The 24,688-nt window shown below is 37.8% G+C and overlaps 1 protein-coding gene across 1 annotated transcript; it reads right to left on the bottom strand.

Annotated features, from left to right (window-relative positions):
- Positions 1-11,047: 11,047 nt before the first annotated feature.
- LOC309490494 (uncharacterized protein) lies at positions 11,048-22,036 on the bottom strand. Its single transcript, XM_082159706.1, has 2 exons — positions 21,827-22,036; positions 11,048-13,103 (listed from the first exon to the last, which is right to left on the bottom strand). The coding sequence occupies exon 2, from the start codon at positions 13,093-13,095 to the stop codon at positions 11,899-11,901; it is 1,197 nt and encodes a 398-aa protein (XP_082015832.1). The 5' UTR covers positions 13,096-13,103; positions 21,827-22,036; the 3' UTR covers positions 11,048-11,898.
- Between the last annotated feature and the right edge of the window lie 2,652 nt (positions 22,037-24,688).

Raw genomic sequence — 24,688 nt, 5'->3', positions numbered from 1 at the left:
AGACCAGTCACCTAACTGCTTCTGTATAACTTTTGGAATAACTCCCCTTTAAGTTTTAAACCACATACCCCTCTTCTCTTAACATTAACAATCATTTATAGCCTGTCAGGATACCTTAAAAACCCGAAATAAAGCATTACCAGAGTGTGAGGACACCAGCACCCAGATTCACACATACAGCCACAATACACATCTCTTATGCGGCCGCTAGCGCCATTGTTTACAAAACCTGTTTCCCGCGATTATAAACGCGGCTCTTTAATTCAGCTTCACACGGCAAAAATTCCATAACCAACTCATCACAGTTTCAATGCACGACATACACTTCAGGAGGAAACTCAAACTTGTCATTTTTACAGAATACTAACCTTGAAAACAGAATCAAAGAGTTAGTGAGTGAAAGAGCGAACCGCCATCTTCGCTGTTGACGGTGCGTGTCCACTACAGCGGCAAAAGTCCGCTCAGTGCCGCTGGCAACGCTGTAACGTCTCGCTTTGGGGTGTGTCTGTTGCGAGTGTTTTTAATCTATGTTTTTTACAACACACGGCCAATATAATCATCATAGATGCACGCCATTACATTTGGAAATAGACAAGCTTTGTTTCCAAATGCCCCAAGCAAAAATATCCTGTCAATTTTACAAACTTTTATAAACCCGGCCAGTATAATCACAATGAACACATCCAGAATGAAATATTTAACATATATATAACAACTGCAAAGCCTCTAATTTGTAAACAAAATGATTTACGCACTAAAGCCGCATAAACGCCGGCACGATTTGCATATTCTTAAAGGTCCCGTTCTTCGTGATCCCATGTTTCAAACTTTAGTTAGTGTGTAATGTTGTTGTTAGAGTATAAATAATATCTGTAAAATGATAAAGCTCAAAGTTCAATGCCAAGCGAGATATTTTATTTAACAGAAGTTGACTACATAAAACGGCTCGATTGGACTACACCCCTCTACATCCTGCATTAATGACATCACCAGAACCGTGTTTAGACTAACCTCCGCCCACAGGAACACAGGCGTATTGATGGCGAAATGTCAACAGACGGTTGATGTTTACCTATAATCGGATACCGCAAAAGTTTAATTCGAAGTTGTTAGTTTGCTCTGTCCTTTTCACCACGGACTGTTTTTCTAACCTGGGATAATATCAAGCAGGCTTCTCTCAGCGTTTCATATTGACGAAGGGGGAAATTTCAACTATATTCCAGCAAGCGGTAAGTACAAGTAGTGATTTAATATGGAAGTAGCGATCAACTTCACATCGTTTCTCTTAGTAGGATGAAAATAATCTTACTTAAACTGTGATTAATATACAGAAAGCGATCAAAGAACAACCCCTTTCCAATCGTCCAAGCTGTCAATCACACAGCGCGAGTTTAATATGGACACTTGCCAAAACTCGTTATGAAATCAATGACGCTGTTACACTGCAGAACGAAGCTCTTACTGTATTTATATACCTCATGTTTGCATTGGTGAAATCATTAGTGAGTGCTGAAACTGCGTTGCAATGATAAGATCTTTTTTCACGCGATCAACAGGCTGTCATCTGCTCAATGCTCGTCACTGCAATTTTTTATGTGATTGAAATAGATCTAAATACTTAAAAAACTTCTCACGATTCGTTAATCCCGATAGCTGTAATAGTAAAAACGTATAATAGCTGTAATAGTAAAAGTTTTCCAGATAGTTTCACATGTAATACCAGATATTTCATATGCAAGCATTTCAGCCAATCACAGCAGAGGGCGTTTACGCTGAAGTCTCTCAGCAGACACGCCCCTTCAAACAGAGTGTTCAAACCAGGGAATGAAATCAGGCTAGGAAATATGCCTTTTATTTCTAAATTATAACAATTTTTGATCTAAAAAACATACTAACATTATAAGGGCACCCCTGGAAACATGATAAAATAATAAAAATAATCCATGGAATGGGACCTTTAAACTCTCAAGACAGACGTCACATCCCGAACCTGAAACTGATTTCTGCTTATTTGTATTTTGTCCATTTTACTTGCAACAATGTTTTTGGACATTCATTCAATTGAATCTCTGTGTTTGGTTACACAGAATATTTTGCTGATACTCTTCATGAAATGGTGTTTTAAACCAGCATTTATTGTTTTGTTATAATGCAATTTATTTAAATGTTTCCAGAAACAGTGTAAGAGCTTGTAAGATCTTCTGATGTAACATATTTTATTCTCCCTTGACCATATTTTTAAGTACATCAATTTAAGGGCTTTTTGCAAGAGACAAATTTTAATCTGACCATATCAAACCTCTGACCAATGACAAATGCCACATGTATGCTTTTGCTGTTTGTTGTTCTGCTCTTCACAGGATCCCTGCTACCCAAGTTCATATCCTGTGTCCCGTCTCAGAAAGAGGAACCAGCGTTTGCTCCCAGATTCAGTGCCTGTTCTAGTGGAGATGTGAAGTGTTCGATGGATGATTTGCATATCTATGAACAGTGCAACACACTTGATAGAGCCTCCTCATGCAGGGCTGAAAGGAGAACAAAGACTGAAGACTGACCAACTGATATTGCAACAAGCCTGGACGAAAAGTCTGAAGATGCAACTACACACAACAGAAAGCATGTCTTTATGGACTGTCACCTTTGGACTCCATGTGTGTGGCCAACAGTGCCAAGGGCGGAATTGTAGGATTGAAATAATCCAAGATATTTGAAATGAACAAAGACATTTGCTTTATTGTTTTCCACCCCCCCTTTCCCCCAGTGACCATTTGGAGTTCCTAAAGGCTTCAAGGGTCGATGAATTGTCACAGCTTTAGTACGGTGGCGGAAGTTGTAATTCTCTGATTGGTCAGTTTGAATGTCTCACATTTGGGTTTTAGTCACATGGTCAGGAAAAGGATAAAAGAAGATTGTAACTGTTGCTCTGGCTCTCTTCTTCTCTGGGTCCCTTTCTTGAGGCTCTCTCTCTTTACCTCCTCTTTCCACTTACTCCATATTTTGTCATTAAACCTTTTCAACTACAAATAATGTGCTAAATAGTTTTGATTTGGTATTGACCTTGAAGTGCTGCCGTTGTTGGTAAAAGTAGCAATGGGTGGAATAGACAATAAATGTAAAGTTTTCTGCCATCTTGCTGATAACATTTCTTCAGCAGTCTTGCAGCTTGAACCCCTGCAGGAAATCCACCCTTACAATTAAAAATGGCATATTAAAAGTGCAAAAATAATTTAATATAATTGTTGACACACTTTGAAATCAATAACAGTTTAATATACTATCTTGTGTACTTGCAAAGTAAATACCTAAAGTACATTAAACAAGTACAGCAGCATGTATAATCTTTTGAACAAAATGCATTAATTAGCTATATTTATACATTTCTGCAGAACATTTCTGTTATACTTGTATTACCGAAATGTACACTATGAATATTACATCACTAAATAAATAAGCATCACAAAAGTTACAGAAAAAGCAATATGCAGAAGTGAATAATGCATGATTTACAAACTCAGGCCTACAAACGGCAGAAGCAAAGAAACAGAAGAGTTTGAGTGTCACATCTTCATCTTCAAGTGGACGATCACTTCCTTGAGGACAACAAATTTTCCACATCTGAGGGCTTGTGGTTCAGACACTGTAGTGTTTGAAGACTGCTTTATCACAGGATCTGTGAAAGGGAAGAATGCATATTAAATGAACCAATGATTAACATTTTTGTATCGATGTTTGAATTTGTGTATTATAATTTATATAGATATGCATTAGAATGTTGTTGTTTTCTTAGTTTACCTTTCAAAGCTTTGGCTATATCCTCATCAAGCTGGACATGAGTGTCTTTTATCCTCTTGTCTGTCGTCTATAAAGCACTCTATGAGTTACACTGAACATGAGATTAGAAGAAGCCCAACACAACTTACAGTGAGCAAAGTTCAATCAAAAACTCACTGATATAGTTATTTGCAGCAATAAAGCAACCTGTGAGTATTTGAGGGTATGTTGTATATGTTGTATATTGATAATTGTGGTTTATTTAAACCTATGGTATTTCCTATGAACGTGTCTATTGTGGTCACGGTAACATATTCATCTCTGTTAAAAAGGTTTAAGGACATTAGAAGTTGTGCATAATATAGTATGCCAGGACACTCGCAGGGCTGGACTGGGACAAAACAAAATCAGCCCTGGCATTTTGGCCCAGACCGGCCCACTACATATGATCATAAACACCAACCATCTTTGCACGCCCTTGAATATATATACCAACTCCTATTCTAGTAGGAACGAGCGAGAGTTAACAGATGAAATAACAAAAAAAAAAACCTGTCATTTATTAAACCAATTGAACTACTCCACAGTGATGAATCCTAAAACAAGCTATAAGCGGCTCTGGCAGAGCAGTGCCAGTGTTTCTCACAGGATTTCTAGTAAAACTGTGGTGGGTGACCTCGGGTCCTCCAGGGGGTTCGGGGGCATGCCCTCCTCCGGAAGAAAATATTGTGCATTTTAATGTTAAATTCATCAATCTGGTGCACTTTGAGAGTTCAAAATTAAAAGCTCCAACCCATATTCAGTGTGCAAACTGAACAAAGAAAACTCAAACCGCTTTTAGTTATAGTCTGGATCTACTGAAGGGTTTTTTGGGGAACTAATTAATAGAAAACTACACAGTAGATCCTCAACAACACGACATAATGGACGGCACTTCGTGGAGGTGGAAAAAAGTTATTTATGACCCACAATATTTCTTGTATAAAGATTTAAATGCAAAAGAAAAGGTATGAGAGACGGCTGTTTTTGTCATTTGCATGTTTTAATTTAAAATGTTTGCGATATTAACATAAGTACATGTTTAAATGTTTTGCCACTTGCTTGAGCAACTTAATATATAAATCTATATAGAAGTAGGCTAATGCATTAAATAATACTTTTTTTTTTGTATGTATTCGTTTACACGTGAATAGGCTCTACGTCTGTGAAATAGTGTAGATCTATATAGGCTACTGTGTACAAACAGAATCGCAATGCTGACAAAACTTTTTAGGCGTAATCCATATGAATCGTGTGATTTTCTCCACGATCGCTCTATATAATCTAACGGTTTAAATGTTTACTTCTAAATCTAATCACACTCACGTAACATACGCAGAGATGACGCACGCACAGCACATCTGATCAACAGAAGCTCTGAGGTGCGAGCTCATTATCATAACAACCAATCACAGCCGTTCAACGGCTCTGGAACCAATCAGCTTTAGTCGTGTGTTACACGTGTTGTTTGAATTTAAACAAGTAAAAACTTTTTTAAGCATCTGTGGAAAATGTATTAATGATGCATTCCAAATAATATGATGTTGAAATCCATGTGGGAATTTCAGTAGAACAAACGTATAATGGACAACAGCCTTTTAGATAGCCTTTTACAAGTACAAACAAGTAAAAGTGAACATCATATTAATTTTAAGTATGCACAATAAACGCGCACATTAACCCGATCACTTGTTTAGCGTTCATGTAAACACTATGTCACGGGGTGATGGACAAAGAGGAACTATTATTCCGGGAAAAGTTTCCGGGTGGGAGCAGTTTTAGTGGGATACTAGCCGGTTTTAGCCGGTTCCGGGGTTTCCCCCATGTATTGCGTCCGGGCCATTCTGGCGTGAAGAGCGGTGTATACGGAGTGGGAAGGATTAACGCAGCGTGAAGGCGGAACTTTATTTTCAGCGTCCCAGGGAACTGGAAGAATGGATCTATAAAGTGAAAGTGATAAGGATTGAAGAGTGGCTGAGCATCCACATCATCTATGCAGCAGTTAAGTGCCTCTTTGGTATTCTTCTGTGAAGCCCTTTATCTTCAATATTCATTTGGGTGTATCAGTCAGTGGACAGTGGCTCTAAATTAGTCAAGATATTGACTGAAATCTTTTTGTAGTATACTCCTCACAGCGTTGGATATTCAGATCTATCAATGGGAGAGGACGCCGGCCGGGACCGCGAGTGGGAGCCTTATTCACTGTGAGTTTGTTGTGGACTGCAGTGCTTAGTGTGAAGTGAACACGTGTGACTCTTTGAAGTGATTTACTGCATGCACAAGTGTGGGTGTATAATTCTGCTTCCACCCGTTGGCCCCAGTGGGCAGATCTGTGAGGCTCAAGCTGAAGAGAGCTCTCTGACCGTTGTTATCCAGTGTGTGTTGTATAGGAACTGCTGTAAAGACTTCTTGACCATCATCTATCCTGTCTCTTACAATCGTCTGTCCCATTACCGGCCGCTGTCTGCTCTGAAGAGAAGCCGCTGGGTGAAGATCCTTTTACCACTGTCTGCACGATCACCTGCCGTGCCTGTTCGAAGAGGAACCGTTGTGTGCTCGACCCTTACTATCGCCTGTACGGATGCGTATCATTCACTGCCCTGGAGAGGAACCGCTGTGAGAATCCCTTGCCATTGTCTATGCAGGTATTGACCATCGGCTGTCCTGAAGAGGAATTACTATACCCACCATCGACTGGTCCGGAAACGAACTGCTGAGTGGAGATCTCGTAGCACTATCTGTCCGATCCCTTACCGTCATCTGCTTCGAGGAACACCTACTGAGGGACCACTAACTTTCTAACTTTCCTTTCAGACAAAATCTGATTAGTATGTATATTATTTCCACGACCACTGATGAAAGAAACCACTGAGATCAATCCTGGAGTGAGAGAAAACACATTAAAAACAACTGGTGTTTCTGCTTCACTCCGCATCGCTCTCATACTGTGATCTGAAACACTGACAATAAAACATCCCAGTGCCATAATCAACATCAGCTCTAACTCTTATTTCATATCAAATATATTACTACAAATATGTATATTTACTCAATGAATTCATTATTTTTTTAAGTCTTTAGAAACTTTAGTAAACACTGATATTGTGTAGTTTGTGATCCTCCATCAGCAGCTGCAGTTTCTCTCAGCTGTATCAGTGCAGTCACTGTGACGTCTGACTGACAGAGGTTTTTGTACGACTCTTTATCACTGTGTGAACACTGGACCACTGTGATAACTCTGACAGTAATAATCTCCTGTATCTTCAGTCTGGACTCCACTGATGGTCAGAGTAAAATCACTGCCAGATCCACTGCCACTGAATCTAGTTGGAGTTCCAGTATTACGGCTGTTTATGTCATAAATCAGGAGTTTAGGAGCTTCTCCAGGTTTCTGCTGATACCAGGCTAAGTCATTATAGGATAGTCCTACATCCATATGACACTCTATTGTTGCTGTTTGACTCTGTTGGACAGTTTTAACTTCAGGTTGAGTCAGAGTCACTCCTCTGGATTCTGAAGAAGAGAAAAGAAAAACTATTAGTGTTTAAAACTATTATCATCATATACTTTTACAAAAAACACTAAAACCAAACTCAGTTTTTACGTCTTACCTTGAATAAACAGTGCAATGGTCCAGATGAAGATGTTGATTGTGTTCATTGCTGTAGTTTAGTCTTGTGTGATGATGAAGATTGTGTTCTGCTCTCAGTCATGAAGTGTTAAACTCACAGCACTATAAACACTCTCAGAGCACTGAAGCATGTGCTGACAATGCAAAGAAGTGGGCAGGATTTACAACAGCTTGTGCTGAGAACAAACTAATATACACTAGAGTTACAGAATCATGACTTTATTTTGTATTTTTATTGTGACTCCTGAGACACTGAGGATGTGCAGATGAACGTCCATCTCTGTGTCCATATTCAGTCATGTGACCATCATCACTGCTACACTTCCACTAGATGAACCGCCATCACTAAAGTAAGATCATGAATCATGAGTCTGTTCAGAAAGTATCAGGACTGATTGTGAATCTCTAATCAGAGTTCATGGTGTCACTCCATCTATCATGAAGCCTCATGTGTGTCTGAAATCATCAAATGGAGAAGAAACAGGCTGTTAAAGATGGAGACATATTAGAGCTTGTTCACGTTTCATGATCTTGTGTGGAGATTCATAACCAGTCCAGATACTTTTAGAACAGACCTTGAATATGAAAACATGCTTGACTGTGTAGAACATGCAAAATACCTTTTATATTTTCATTGTTGACACTTTCTATTGGCTTTGGCTCTAATATTCAATAAACTCATTATTTGAAGAGATTTTGACTGAAGATTGAAGTCTGAAGCTGCAGGTTTTTCTGTGAATCATGATGATTGATCTGCATATGAAGAACAGAAGCATCATTATGAGAAACTCCACAACATCATCCATGATCAAAGAGGTCAAAGGTCACCTCAGAGGTCACAGCTCATCAAATATATTTCTTTAAACAGTGTTATATCAGAAAGCATTTAGTCAAATCTGAATGAGTGAGTGTTGAGAAGAGCTGAGGATCTTCTAATATCAGTGTGTTGAAGTGTTGTTTCTCTCTCTCTGCTGGAGTGTGTGTTCACTCGAGTGGAATAGAGGTTTTTGTACGAGCGTTTCATTAGATTGTATCACTGTGGTGGACTTTCGGTGGAGGAACTAAACTGGTGATCGGTAAGTCTGTCTATTTAATCACCTAATAAAGAAAAATAATTAGATTTCAGAAAGTGTTTTACAGTGGAAACAAGAACAACATTTATTAATAATAATGATTATTAGATATTGTGGTGAAACTTTACTTGAAGACTTTATGTATAATGTATTATTAATGTATTCATAATGTAGATTTTAATGTCACATATATATTTTCATAAATTATTGTAACCAAGTTAAAAGTTAAAATGCTAAAAGTTAAAGGTATCAATAGCATATGCTATAATGTCATGTATGTTTTCATAAATAATTGAAACCAAAGTTAAAATGTTTTATAATATTTTCTAATGAGTTAGGCTAGAATAGATAATATTATAATGTGTTATAACTGCAGTTATAATTAGTGTTCAGTAAGTCTGTCTATTTAATTCTTATAATATTCCTAAACATACAAATTAAAACAAGTCGAAACAAGAACAACATTTATTAATGATAATTATTATTACATATTGTGTTGAAACTTTACTTAAAGCCTTTAATGCATTATAACGTGTTTCATAATGTGTTACAATGCCTTATATCTTATCATAAATAACTGTAACCAAATCTAAAATGCATTATAATATTTGCTATTTCATTGTTTCATCTTAAAATGGTTGTTCTTCATAAAGGAGGATCAATGAATAGATAATATGTGTTATAACTGCTGTTACACTTATTGATTAGATCATACATGCATTTTAATGCATATAGCAGCATAATATCATTAAATATACTTTTATAATGCAATATGTATGATAGTTTGTGTGTGAATGTGTTGTGTTTGTCTCCTGCAGCTGGTCCCACAGTGAAGCCCTCAGTGTCTCTGCTGCCGCCCTCTTCTCTGCAGATCTCTGGAGACTCAGCCGCACTGCTCTGCCTGCTCAGCTCTTACTCTCCACAGGGGGCGCTGGTGAGCTGGACACTGGACGGGTCAGAGGTCACCGAGGGGGTTCTGACCAGCGCAGAGAGCCAGCAGGACGGCCGCTACAGCCGCAGTAGCGTCCTGACCCTCAGCAAAGCACGCTGGGAAGAGGGAGAGCTGTACGTCTGCAGAGTAACACATGATGGAGCTCCTCATGAGGTCTCGTTCCACAAGAGCTCTGAGTGCTGATGTTTCTCTCCTGAAGATGAGCCGTATCTGAGTGTCCTGTGTCAGGCAGGATTCACATGAGTCTAGTGCTGCAGCTGTAGTGATTTACAACTCAATACTGAAAGAGTGTGTGTGTGTGTGTGTGTGTGTGTGTGTGTGTGTGTGTGTGTGTGTGTGTGTGTGTGTGTGTGTGTGTGTGTGTGTGTGTGTGTGTGTGTGTGTGTGTGTGTGTGTGTGTGTGTGTGTGTGTGTGATCTTTCAATCTGCTGTGTTTGCTGCAACATTCAATAAAGCTTCTCAACAAGTTCACTTTGTGTCTGACAACATCATTCAACTAACAGATGAAGATGCAGGTGCTTTTCAGAAGGTTGATGTAGCAGTAAATGTCAAATAAAGCTCTTGGGGTTTGAACATGGTCTCTGGAGACAGAGCTGCTCTATTCTGAGAGGATCACAATCACTCCACCCTGACAATGCAAATGGGGTTTTCAGTCTCACTCTCTGATTGGTTACATGATCTGGACTGGAACACTTTCACTTCTGCTTTAGTTAAACTGATGATTATATTTATAGGAGATTAAAAACTTTATTATATAAAAATATCATAAAAAAGATCAAGATCAAGAATCAGCCATTATGACAGTAATTGTTACATGATCCTTACATTTATAGGCGATGGTGTAAATATACTGTATTTGAAAATGTTATTAAAAATATAGTGCATGATCATAAATCAAGAATCAGCCGTTGTGACAGTAATTGTGTAAGAATGTAAAAGTTTGTGTGTCTCAAATGGAAAGCATCACGTCCAGACAGCAGAAGTGACTGAATGCAGTCTGTTCAGTTTGATTGACAGGATCATATATTACACCTAAAACATGATGATCATATTGAAACACTGACTCATTCTCTTCATAAACAGATTTTTGTATGACTCTTTAAAGGGGGGGCTCTGTCATGATTTCTGTCTTGTGTTCCCCTTGTCTTGTGTGGACTTGTTATTTCCTGTTCTGTGCCATGTTTTGTAGTCCTTTGTAGTTTTTATTGTTTATTAGTCTTCCCAGGTAATTCTTATTTACCACGCCCCCTTGATATCTTTTTTAGCTTGTTTGCATTTGTATTTAAACCTCTGTGCTTCAGTAGTTGTTTGTCGGTCGTTGTAGCTGTTTCCTGTCCTGAGTTCCGTGTTCTGCCTGGATTTCCTGATTGTTCTATTAAAGTATGCTTGCATATGGATTCTCTCTCTGCTTCATTCCTGCCTCCTCATAACAATTAACAACTTTTGGTAACTTTTGATTTTAATAATGTATTAGGGTTAGGGTAAGAGATGTATTATGTAAAATGTAAATGTAATAAGTATTTTATAATGTAAATGTAAAATGTTAAAATGTAACTAAATGAAATCAACTGAGAATAATAATAGATTTACAAGTACTTTTTATTGTTAACAACTAAAACTATTGTAAAGTATTACCAATTTGTTTAAGTCATGGTAAGTTATTAGAAAGCGGCACAGATTGGCAAGCATAAGAGTCCATTATATGTAATTAAAATCAATAGCAGAAGACAATATCAGAATAAACACAAAACTATAACAACTGTGTGTTGTGCTTTCCATTAATATTTGCATAGAGTACTTGTCCAAATAGAAAAGTAAAAAGAAGTACCACTAAAACCCAAACAGAAATACATAAGCAAACACTATAAGTAAAATTCCACTAAATACCGATACTCGAAAAGATTTATATAATTTCAGATTTTGAGGGATGACAGGAATGGTTGTTGTGTTTGTCTTTTCTCATGTTTTCAAAAAAGCCAGAGAGATACACAGTTGTTTAAATCCAGTTGTTTAAAAACTATTTTAAAAAAATGAAACTATCACACAAAAAAGGTTGAAATCAAATTAAGGTGAAATGTGACTTTAATATTACAGATTATTAGTTTTAATATTATTTTTTGTTTACATTTTCTTTAGTGAAATTTCTGAATTCATGACACTTTAAAAACACTCCCGATTGAAGAAAAAATGTCAAATCATAGAATTTAATAAAATGACCCATTATTTCTACATGTTAAAGAAAAAAAAAGCTTCAGTCTGAAATATATATTATCATCCGGTGCTTACCAATGTAAAACTACACATTTCTTCAGTATATTCTCTCAGTAGTAGGATGCTTCATCTTCCTCACAGAATCCAGCTTTTACAGCATCTTCCATAATCTTGATTTTCTTTGGAGGACTCTCGATCGATTTGGAGAACTCTCGATTGATCTATTCTAGTCTTGCCGTGCTCTCCTTATCAAACTCCTCTTTATTCTTCAGGACAAGCTTTAAGATGCCTCTCTGTGCCACATCACAGGAGTCCTGGAGCTGATATCGCTCACACTCAAATTCGGGCTTACTCGGATCCATGGCCATCAGTTTGATCAGTGAACTGACACAGCCCATCAGGTACTTGTTGAAAATCTCTGTGTACGTTCCAGAGATCATATGGACGAGACTAGCAATGTTACAGGCTTGGAAGGTTTGAGTGTACAGCAGATCTTTTGCGAAGAGCTTTCCATCATAGGAGAGTGGTTGTGTTTTCTCGGATGTTGAGACAAAGTTTGAGAGAGTTGTGCTCAAGTTTTTCAGAATGTAGGAAACCATCTGAAAGAATTGTGCCATCTTCTCCCACTGCTCCTTCACTCTCCCCATAGCATCCATTCCTTTGAACGGCATTTCTATGGTAGTCTGGAAGTCGATCTCTTTCGGTTTATAATTTCCCATAGTGGGCATGATTTCATCTAGTTCCTTCTGGTTCTTCTCGAGGTTCTCCACGCACTTCTCATAGGTCTCTCTTGCCTTGTTCAACTGAGCTCGGGTCTGCTCAATGGCCAATCGTGCATTCTCTGCTGCTCTCTGAGAAGGACGCATGTTCTCTGACTTGTTTTCTTCTTTTTGCATCATTGGTGGCACACACATTTCTAACAGCTCCTGGATGGTGTTGATTACATCACTAAAACACTTTTCAGTTGAATCAGACAACTGCAGACATTTATCTGCAATGACTTTGATATTTTCCAGCTGATCAGGAAGAAGTGCTTCAATAACTTCATCACCCAGGAACAGAATCTTCACAGCTGTCTTCATGTAACCTGGAACGTTGGCAGTGTGGAGGCGAATCTGATCCATGTTCTTATTGGCCTCATTAAATGCCCCCCAATCAGAGTCACACACTTGCATGAGGCAAGCGTGGAAGGAATCAGGGTGTTTAATGTATTTGTAGCCTCCTTCGGGGGGATTTTTATTGATGGAGAAATCTGATGAGGACGAGATGAACGCCAGCTCTCCCAGGATGGCTATTGAAAGCGGTGCTGGAGTCAGATACTCTTCCCAGTTGGCATAGGGCTGCATCATGAGTTTGGTTTGGTTCCTCATGTCCTCAGCAGTGGTAAGGCTTTGGGTTTTGTTTGCAATGATATTCATTTCCAATCCTACAAAACAAACAAACAAACAAATAAATAAGGGTACAACGGAGCTAAATGTGACTCAGGGTAAAAGGTGCATTTTATTTTATTTTCCTCTTGATCACTAATCTAGGCTGCATTTCCTGAAACCTTCTTAACGCTACGTCGTTCTTAAGTTTTACCTTTACCCTTGTGTGGTGCATATTTTTGTTACTCAGCCAGTGTTCGTGGGTCTGGTGGACCCGCTGCATTTTTGGGGTTTTAATTCAACACAATCAAAAATGTTATGTTAAAATACTCAACAGATGTTTACTTCATCCCAATTACAAGCAATATAAACAGCATATATGGTTAATATTTTCTCTTTACCTTTGTTAGATCACATTTAAGAATTGCAACCTCATGGCAGGAATGGCAGGGGTAGAAACTAAACTCACTTTTGCACTCTCTCACACTTACACACAATCTCTCTCTCACACTTACACACAATCTCTCTCTCACACGCACGCACACACACACACACACACACACACACACACACACACACACACACACACACACACACACACACACACACACACACACACACACACACACACACACACACACACACACAAAACACCCCCCCCACACACACACACATACACAGACTCACTTGGATATGTGGTGTACGGTCACTCTCCATAGGCATAATGGTTTTTCTAATGTACAAACTGTATAATCTATCCCCCTACACTAACCCTACCCCTAAACCTACCAATCACAGACAACTTTTGGCATTTTTTGAATTTCAAAAAACACCATTTAGTATGTTTTAGTATGAGGACACAGATGTCGTCATAAACCATGTTTACGTTGTAATACCCATGTCATTATACACATTTGTGTCCTCATAAACCATATACAAGAACATACACACACTAACAGCAGGCCCTGACAGGAGGAGGACAGAGTAAAGTTACACAGGACCTACAATTTCCACACTTTTATTAGCCCCGGGTCCAGTGGACCCCAACATCCTGTGTGTCAGGGGTCACCAACCTTTTTGAAACTGAGAGCTACTTCATGGGTACTGAGTCATATGAAGGGCTACCAGTTTGATACGCTCTTCTGAAATAACAAATTTGCTCAGTTTGCCTTTAGTTATATATTAATAATAATCATCTTCTATGTGAAGACACTAATCACGTAAATGATTTCTCACAATAATTAGCAACAATAACAATGAGGGAAACAGATATCAATATTCAGCCCTTTAATATCAGTAATTGTTACATTTTTAGATGATCACTTACATCACTACATTTCATAGGAAAAATGTCCCATTTTCACTATCCACTGACAAACCCTTTTAACAAATCATGAACTGTTTTTTTTTTTTAAAGTTATCAATTATGTAATGTTAGAAAAATCAACTTACATATTTTTAAATAAATCTTGTCACATTTTGAACTCATGACCAAATCTGTGGCATTTTTTAAAACACTTTTTAAATTGAACACAATTCTTCAATATTTTAAAAGGGAAAAATGTCCCATTTTCACTATCCACTGACGGTCCGTGTAACGCTTTGCAGTTCTTTGTTCAATTTTAAATTTAATAATCAGAAATGAGAAAACGGCCCCTTTATTCGTTTTTTCAAAAAAACGAAAAAACGAGATTTCGGCTTGATTTTTCGTTTTTTGGTTCACAGGCAAAAAACCGAATAAATTAATTCAAAATTCGTTTTCCACATCTGGGCGCCCTGACACGCCCCCTTCCGCCGATTGGTCAAGCAAATCTGAGCATGTGACGTCATCAGTTGTCGCTCAGGTCTGTTCAACAAAATAATAGTCCTTTACTATGGCTACAGATTCTTAAACTGTACAGGGCAGGTCCTATTGGGCTTTCTTCTGTGCAACTTTACACGTTTCACAGAAATCATTACATCAGAAATATTAATTATTAGTCTGCCACCAGCCTGTTTTATTTAGCTGTGTGTGGTGATGCTGCGCTTGACAGCGCCGAGCGGGAGAGGCTCACTGACTAATGTTCAGTCAGCAGTCAGAACTTTTCTTTTAGACGCTCCGTTTTGACACGGGATGGTGATTGCAAATACTGTAATGCCAATCGGCTGAGGGTGGGTACCGATGATGGTGAAATACAGTTTTACTGAAGCTGTAATCATAGCCGCGACCCGCGAGAATGAGACAGATGATTGACAGGACGATAGCGGAGGCAATTAAAGGCGCAAGAGAACTTATGTTAACAAAAACATAAATAAAAAAAGTGTTTAACCATTTCATGCATGAATTATGATAACCTCAGTCAGGATTTTATGTGTTTTTATTGCTCTTAGGGCATGGAAAACAAGATTTTATTTTTCATTTTTCATTTTACAAAATTTTCAAAGAGATTTTCAGATGTCCACTTGAATGGAGAGCATGCGTTTATGGTTTAAACTGAAGAGATATTGTATTAAATATAATACAATAATCAAACAGATAAAGTATGTGTATTTAAACTAATCAATTAAATTATATCAAATCATCTGAAAACTATAAAATACATACAAAAATATATAAATGCAAAATATTGCAAAGGCAATTGAACTCCATACGTTTTCTGCAGTATCCTGACATTTCATCTCTTTTTGAACGTGCTGTCAATTTCCACCAAGAAGAGTTCCAAAATGCTTTGAAAATGTTAATTGATCCTGTTCATCAAGTTCATGCTTAATAGTTTGCCTTACTATCCTCTGAATTAACACAAAGTAGTTATTAGTAAAAATGGGGGAAACTGGATCAAGTTCCTGTGGAATCAATAAATGTTCTTGATGGCATGCATTGTTTCTCGTTTTTATTGTTTGATTATACAGCCAGAACTGGACTTCTGTTTGGGTTCCACCAGTAAGTGACATACCTTTACACACACACACACACACACACACACACACACACACACACACACACACACACACACACACACACACACACACACACACACACACACACACACACACACACACATATATATAGCCTATATTTTTTTTTTTTCATGGTATAATTATGTAATCTGCTTATTGTGAGCCTAAAATTTGAGTAAATTGGTATTCAATCATTATCAGGCTGACTTGCTTTTTTATATATATTGAAAGTAGAGTTTCATGTTGTCACTTCACATTTAATGGCCGCTTAGAATGAAATTGCTATGCAAATTCACAGTGCCTCCTTTGAGCTGCATTAGACAGTGTGTAATGTACATCTAAAAATGCAGGGTCAGATGCTGCTTCTGTGCCACCTATACTGCAAAGCTGTGTGTTTGTTCATACAGAGTTCATCAGACAGCCTAAAGCCTCTTACGTTGTTGATTTATATTTTAAACAACAATTCGACATTTGCTCGCAATGTTTTTCTTACAAAAAACCTCATCATTCTGCAGGACAATTGTCTATTACAGTATACAACACGCTTTAAGAAAAGTTTATTTCCATCACACTGTAAAGTGTTTTTAAATATTACATATAGATTACAAATACCAAAGATTTTACATGTTAATTATAGGCCTACCATGGGAAGTAGGGGTGCTGAGCGTGGAGCATGAAGAAATGGTTGGGGATGAAAGTTCACACAAACAAAACCAAAAAACTGTGGTGTTTTGCCTATAGGCATACATATTACGTGTGTTTGTTTTTATTTATGCTGTATTATAAAATACCCATATTATAACAAATGAATAAAATATATTTGGAAATTGCCCTTTAAAACGAAGGCTCAGTTTGTGGTTCACAATTATTTGATTAAAAACAACAAAAACAATAAAACAAAGACAAAGTCACTTATATTAAACACTTTTTTTATTTATGTTTTTGTTAACATAAGTTCTCTTGCGCCTTTAATTGCCTCCGCTATCGTCCTGTCAATCATCTGTCTCATTCTCGCGGGTCGCGGCTATGTTTCAGTTTCAGTAAAACTGTATTTCACCATCATCGGTACCCATCCTCAGCCGATTGGCATTACAGTATTTGCAATCACCATCCCGTGTCAAAACGGAGCGTCTAAAAGAAAAGTTCTGACTGCTGACTGAACATTAGTCAGTGAGCCTCTCCCGCTCGGCGCTGTCAAGCGCAGCATCACCACACACAGCTAAATAAAACAGGCTGGTGGCAGACTAATAATTAATATTTCTGATGTAATGATTTCTGTGAAACGTGTAAAGTTGCACAGAAGAAAGCCCAATAGGACCTGCCCTGTACAGTTTAAGAATCTGTAGCCATAGTAAAGGACTATTATTTTGTTGAACAGACCTGAGCGACAACTGATGACGTCACATGCTCAGATTTGCTTGACCAATCGGCGGAAGGGGGCGTGTCATGGCGCCCAGATGTGGAAAACGAATTTTGAAGTCATTTATTCGTTTTTTTGCCTGTGAACTAAAAAACGAAAAATCAAGCCTAAATCTCGTTTTTTCGTTTTTTTGAAAAAACGAAAAAACGAATAAAGGGGCCGTTTTCTCATTTCTGATTATTAAATTTCAAATTGAACAAAGAACTGCAAAGCGTTACACGGACCCACTGACAAACCCTTGTAACAAATCATGAACTATGTTGTTTCAAAAAGTTATCAATTATGTAATGTTAGAAAAATCAACTTACATATTTTTAAATAAATCTTGTCACATTTTGAACTCATGACCAAATCTGTGGCATTTTTTAAAAAACTTTTTAAATTGAACACAATTCTTCAATATTTGAACAGAGAAAAATGTCCCATTTTTACTATCCACTGACAAACCCTTGTAACAAATCATGAACTATGTTGTTTCAAAAAGTTATCAATTATTAATGTTAGAAAAATCAACTTACATATTTTTAAATGAACTGTCACATTTTGAACTAAGGACCAAATCAGCATTTTTAACACACTTTTAAATTGAACAATTCTTCATTATTTTAAACTTTGCCATGGCACTGCTATGTTGCCAATGACAACATCTGGTATCTGTTTCTTTTTTAGTGGGAAGACTGGCATTGCATGCTGTTCACCAGTGTATTGTAATCTGGTGTGTAACTTGACACTGCAACTGTGAGTGAGTCTTTCAGATGTGCATCAGTGAGGCGTGTTCTGTGTTTGTTCTTGATGAAGTTCATGTCAGAAAACGCTGATTCACATAGATAGGTTGAACCAAACAGGCTAGCAACCTTCATAGCTGCTGTGCATACTCCACTGTACTTCTCGTTGTCAACAAGGGACCAAAAGTTTGGGGCAGCCTGGTAGGCTTTGAGGTGGAGGTCATTTTGCAGTGTTATGATTTCAATCTCCACCTGTCCAGCATCCAAGTTGAAAGTTGCACTTAGTTGCTCAGCAAACCATGTTGTGTCCACTTTCATGAAAGGATTGGAAATGAACGACACACATGGCTCAAGCTGATGAAGGTCACAAAACCTATTCTCAAACTCTTGCCCAAGTCTGTTTATGACTTCACAGTAGCCTACTTTTCTGCAACTTTGTCAAATGTTTCAGATGCAGAAGCATTGTCTTTCAGCACCGACTCACAGAGGGAAAGTGCAGCACCTTTTTTCTCTGTAAATCCACAGAAAAAACGTTCATCTTGGCTTTAAATGCATTTAAAGCACTTATCATATCAACAACAGTCTTACCTTTGCCTTGCAGCTGGCAGTTCAAGTCGTTTAGTTTCCCAGTAATGTCCGTCAAAAATGCAAGGTCAAGTGTCCACTCTGTGTCCTCTAGCAGTGAGACGTCTTCGCCTTTGGACTGCTTGAACTCTTTTATTTCACCCAAAAGTGACAAAAAACAAAGTAAAACTCGTCCTCTGCTGAGCCATCGGATTTCTGTGTGTAGAAGCAGGTCACCATATTCAGCTGACATCTCCTCCAATAGCACCTTGAAAATCCTGTGTTGTTTTGCTTTGGAGCGGATGTCGTTTATGATTTTTACAACGGGAGTCATCACGTGTCCAAAGCCGATCACTTTTGCACATAACGCCTGCTGGTGAATGATGCAGTGATAATGCAGAAATGTTGAGAAGTCTGGGTCACTTTTACAGTGAGCGATGAAACCTGCATGTCGGCCGATCATAGCAGGAGCCCCGTCTGTAGTCACCGCTACCAGCTTTTCCAATGGTACCTTTTTCTGCACGAAAAACTCCTTCACTGTGTTATAAATGTCAACTCCCCTCGTAGTTGTCTTTAATGGCAGTAGTGTCAGCAGTTCTTCTCTTGTGGAGAAATCTTCAAACACCATCCGGATAAAAACTAACAGCTGCGCTGTACTGCTGCTGTCCACGGACTCGTCGCACTGGATGCTAAACCAGCTGCACTTTGCCAGATCCCGGTCCAGCTGATCGGCCAAAAAACCAGACATATCTGACACTCGTCTAGCCATCGTAGATGCATCCAGTTGGACGTCAGAGAGAGTGGAGATTAGATCGGTTCCATTTTTCTCGTCTTTAAGTACAGTGTTAGCAATTATCATCATTGCTTCTTTGAAAACTTCTCCGTCTGAAAATGCCTTTTTCTTCTTGATCAGAAAATGTGTAGCTCTAAACGAGGCTTCGGTTGCTTTTTGTGACTTTTTCACCGGCCTCGTGAAAAAAGACTGTTGCTTACCCAAAGCTGCCTTTAGCTCACGGGCTTTTTCTGTCCGTAGTGCACTTCCCGGTGGGTAGTTAGCATGGTAGCTTTTGTGACACGTAGTGAAGTGTCTCTCCACATTGTGCCGCTTTGCCGTCGCCACAGTCGCCCCGCAAATGAGACACACGCAGGTTTCTTTCACAGTCGTAAAAAAGAATTCCTCCTCCCATTCGTTGTGAAAGTGATACGTTTTCTTCCTTTTTTCTGCCATGTTTTTCAGCTACCATCTTCGTCGCGCCCGCGCCCTCTAGCTTACTCTCCACGAGCACTCAGTGCTCAGCAATGGTTTTGTCTCACGCAAAATACTTTTGAACTAGAGTAGGTCAGAGTTCACCTAAACTTATCTAAACTCATGTATAATGAACATATTTTTAAGATATTGTCATTTTTAAATATATATAAATGCAAGTTTGATTAAAAAAAAATAGCAACAGAATAAAATTTAATTTCAGACGCAGCTCCCAAGTGCTATTTTTAGAACAGGCCTGCGGGCGACTCATGTGGTCCTTGGGGGCGACCTGGTGCCCGCGGGCACCGTGTTGGTGACCCTGTGTGTAATATAAATGTGTAGGGGGGGGGTGTACAGTGTGTTTTCATTGAAAATGTGTTCTGATATATATTCCTCACAGAAAATGAGCCAAGGCCAATGAGTCTCAGTTTGAAAAAATAATAAATTGTATCATTTTTCTTTTGATAAAAAATGAAAATGGGTCCAACAGACCCGAACACCATACAAGGGTTAATGGTAAAAATCTTTAAAAAATTTAAATTACATTTTCTTCTTAGTTTTATGTACGTAAGGGTTTATATGTTTTTATTATGTGTTAATGCATTTTACAATGTCATGTGTGTTAGAATGATGGTGTTTAGTGTTTGTTTGAATGACACTGTACAATACTGTACTGACACTGTTCTATATAATATTAACGTTCTCAGCTTGTGGAAAAGCTGCTTGTGATTGGCTTTCATCATGTGACTCATCCCCACTGTGATTGGTGGTTGTCAGTTTATTACAAAAGTATAAAACAGATATTAGTACTTCAGTAGGTTGATAAATTAACTTTATATCAGTTAATGAAATAAGTTTTTTACTGTAAGGTTTAAGTAAAATGTGTAAAACCTAAAATGTTGCTACTGTATTTTTTTCTGCTTTTTTTTATTTATTTACCATTAAATATTTAATATACATTTTAATAAATATATAACCCCGGGTGGAAGAACATTTTATTTTATTTCTCTGAATTCAATAAATTTCACTTCCTGCAATTCCAATTTAACAGTGGTGTGTGGCCATTTCAATTAAAATTCACAACCACAGATGGAAAATATATTTTTTTTAGAAATAATGAGTAAAAATGTATTATTTTATTTATACATTAATATACATTAATGCAGTATAATGCAGATAATATGTAGGATGATATATTTCTTGACATATTTCTGTTGTGGTTGATAAATTGATAAAGAACATGTTCTTTTTACAAATAATGAACAAACATTAATTTTATTCAAATATATATAAAGAACTTAGCTCAAGTCATTGTTTTGAACAAGTATTAACTTGGACATTATTAAATAGATATTATTTTAGCTAACGTAGCTATTTGTATCAATACTGTGTGTCTCTTGCCCAGGCTGTTTTTTCTTGTGTCTGTGGGGTAAAAGACCAACCTCTCCACCTCATACACACCCTCAAAGCAAACATATAGCTTCCCTCTTGTCTCTGACATATGATCTTCACATGGTTCTTTGCTATATATAGTCTCCTCATGCACTCAACACATGCACATGAAAATCTGACTTGACAAAATACATTATGAAATTACTATGAAAATGAATAAAGAAAAAATTATCCAAATACATAACATTAAACAATAATTTTTAGTCTTTACCCCCCAAAATGCAATAAATGCATGACACTTTTTTCCCCCAAAATGCAATTAATCCATTGAATCAATATAAAAATATTTTTCATATTTTAACTGTTGAAATACACAACAAAGTAAGTTGATCCACATATGACAGCCTCTGAACTTGGTCAATACTAATCTTATATAACTTACAGGCACTGGACTAAAAATAGGCGACATTAAATCACCCTCGGTAAGAAATAGCCTACCTCCTGAACCTTTTTTACGGTGATCAGCTGTAAAATGGCTTGGTCCTGCTCGGTTTTCGTTGACTTTGAGTAAAACAATTGAAAGTTTTTCAAAAGATCCCCTGGGGCCAAAGCGTGGTCAGCGTGACAGAAGTTTGATGCTGTCGTCTGAGAACAAGCAACAGTCGAGATTTTTCCTCCTCCCGTGTGCCTCATCTTCTTAATCTCCTCAAGCAGTGGCATAGCCAAGAGGGGTCCTGGGTGGGCCTAGGCCCCCTCATTTACATGTCCGGCCCCCTCAGATTTCTTATTGCTTAAAATAAAATAATAAAAATAAGAAATTGTTGATGTGATTTGTAATGATATAGTGTTATTAGTGTTTGGATCAGAGGTTTGACAGTTGATGCTGGAAGGCCAAGAGAGCATTACAATAGTCCAGTCTGGAGAGAACAAGAGTTGTGTAGCTCTGATAGGAAGGGCCTGATCCTCCTAATGTTGTATAACATTTACATTTACATTTATTCATTTAGCTGACGCTTTTATTCAAAGCGACTTACAATTGCTATATATGTCAGAGGTCGCACGCCTCTGGAGCAACTAGGGGTTAAGTGTCTTGCTCAGGGACACATTGGTGTCTCACAGTGGATTCGAACCCGGGTCTCTCACACCAAAGGCATGTGTCTTATCCATTGCGCCACCACCACCCCCGGTATAAGGCAGATCTGCAGGACCGGGCAGCTCTAGAAATGTGCTCTGTGAAGTTTAACTGATCATCAATCACAACTAATACTTACTATACTAATACTATACAGTCTACTAATACTCTAATTAGAGTTAGTGGACATTGTTGTATAGTCACGTAAATCAAGAGATCACATTCAGGTAACTCACATGTCTCTTTGCTAGCATTGCATGTACAAAAACAACTTTCTCTCCCTCTTACATGCATACCAGTTCCCCACATAATACAACAACTCAACAACTCAAGACTAAAGCCGGCGCACACTGTGCCATTTATAATAGTCCTTTACGATTGTTGCTACGAACATGATCCTCGCTGTAAGCCATGTCACACTGTAAGATCTCAGTCGTCATTAATGTCAGACTGTACGACAGTCAAGACGCGTTAAAAGCGGACGCACGCAAGAAAACTTGTCCAGTCACCGTAGGTTTTCCACAGTCTGCTCGGGAACCGATGCTCTCGGGACAGATATAGTTATTTCAGTGAGTAAACGGCTCGACGGCAGGAAGGAATAAACCAAACAATTTTTAAACTTTTTTTCAATAATAAAGGTAGTGAGTCGATCACATATTTTAAAATATTACATAATTCATTGAAGCCTGTTTGTCATGTATAATACACCGACCAATTGTCATCTGGCACAACAAGTTCAAATTTCATTGGCCAATGTGAAGTGGAGCGGTAATTTTCCAGTTATTCATAAATGGTTTGAAAATTAGATGGACAGACGAGTTTACATTTATGAAGTGATCTGAATCTGCGTTGTTTAAACAATGGATGCTAATTGACTACAGAGCACTGCACAAAACCAGCACCGAAAGTCGCATTAATGGTAAGTAGTATTAAAGTCATTTTTTATTTAGTCTATGTATATTGATACACCGTTTACCATTTGATCAAACTATCATAGTTGGTTAAATGAAGCCCAGGCCTACAGAACTATTATGTGAAGTGTAGGCGGACAACAACACACCCAATGGAGACGTGAAAGGACTTCAACATGTTTGATAATTATGCAGCAATAGTATAATAGTGCAGTACTACTGGTCAAACATTTGCACACATGACTATTTTTATGTTTTTAAAGAAGTCTCTTATGCGCATCAAGCCTGCATTTATTTGATCAAAAATAGAGAAAAATATCATCACAATTTAAAATAATGGTTTTCTATTTTAATATACTTTAAAAATATAATTTATTTCTGTGATGCAAAGCCGGATTTTCAACAGCCATAACGCAGTCTTCAGTGTCACATGATTTTTCAGAAATCATTCTAATATGCTGATTTATTATCAATGTTAGAAACTGTTTTTTTTTTTTTTTTTTTACCTGTGATACTTTTTCAGGATTCATTGACAAATAAAAAGTTAAAAAGAATTAGTATTTAATTAAAATAGAGACAACGTTTTTACTGTCACTTCTGATCAATTTAGCACATCCTCGCTGAATAAAAATAGCCTATAAATTTCTTTTAAAAAAAAAAGAAAGAAAACCCCAAACTTTTGAACGGTAGTGTATCTTGGTACAAAATAGTTCTATTTTAAAAAAAAGCATGTTCTTTTTTTAACTCCGAATCCTGAGAAAAGTATCAAAGGTTATATGTATATCTGTCACAAACTGCTCTGAGACACAAAGGTTGAGGATCCAAATTTAGTTTATCTGTGTAATCCAGAATCGTAACCAAACACAGGCAAAGGGTCACAGGAAGGCAGTCCATACAAACAAACACAACAAGGCAGGGAACACGGGCAAAAGAGTAATCTACAGAACAGGCAAGAAATCCAAAACCAAGAGACATGAAACCAGGGAAAATGCTCAGAATTGCAGTGTAACACTAAACAAGACTTCACAGAGAATGAATGACAACACCAGGCATATATGGGGTGAGCTAAGCAAGATAATGAGACACAGGTGAAGGTCATAATGGATGAAGAGTCCGGGCAGTGAGTTATGGGAAATGTAGTTTGTGAGGGAATGACAATAGTCAGCGGGTGACCATTACAATATCATTATAGAAAACCATTATTTCAAAATGTAGTAATATTTCACAACATAATTTTTTTTAATGGAGGGGTGGAGGTGGGGCTGGGACTGTCTGATCCCGAGCTCAGTGGCGCTGTTCTGAAAGACCACAGAATAA

Source organism: Leuciscus leuciscus (genome assembly GCF_965113295.1).
Source record: "Leuciscus leuciscus genome assembly, chromosome: 25".
NCBI classification, from domain to species: Eukaryota; Metazoa; Chordata; class Actinopteri; order Cypriniformes; family Leuciscidae; genus Leuciscus; species Leuciscus leuciscus.
The sequence above is the reverse complement of the archived record's forward strand: the minus strand, read 5'-3'. Positions and strand labels throughout refer to the sequence as shown.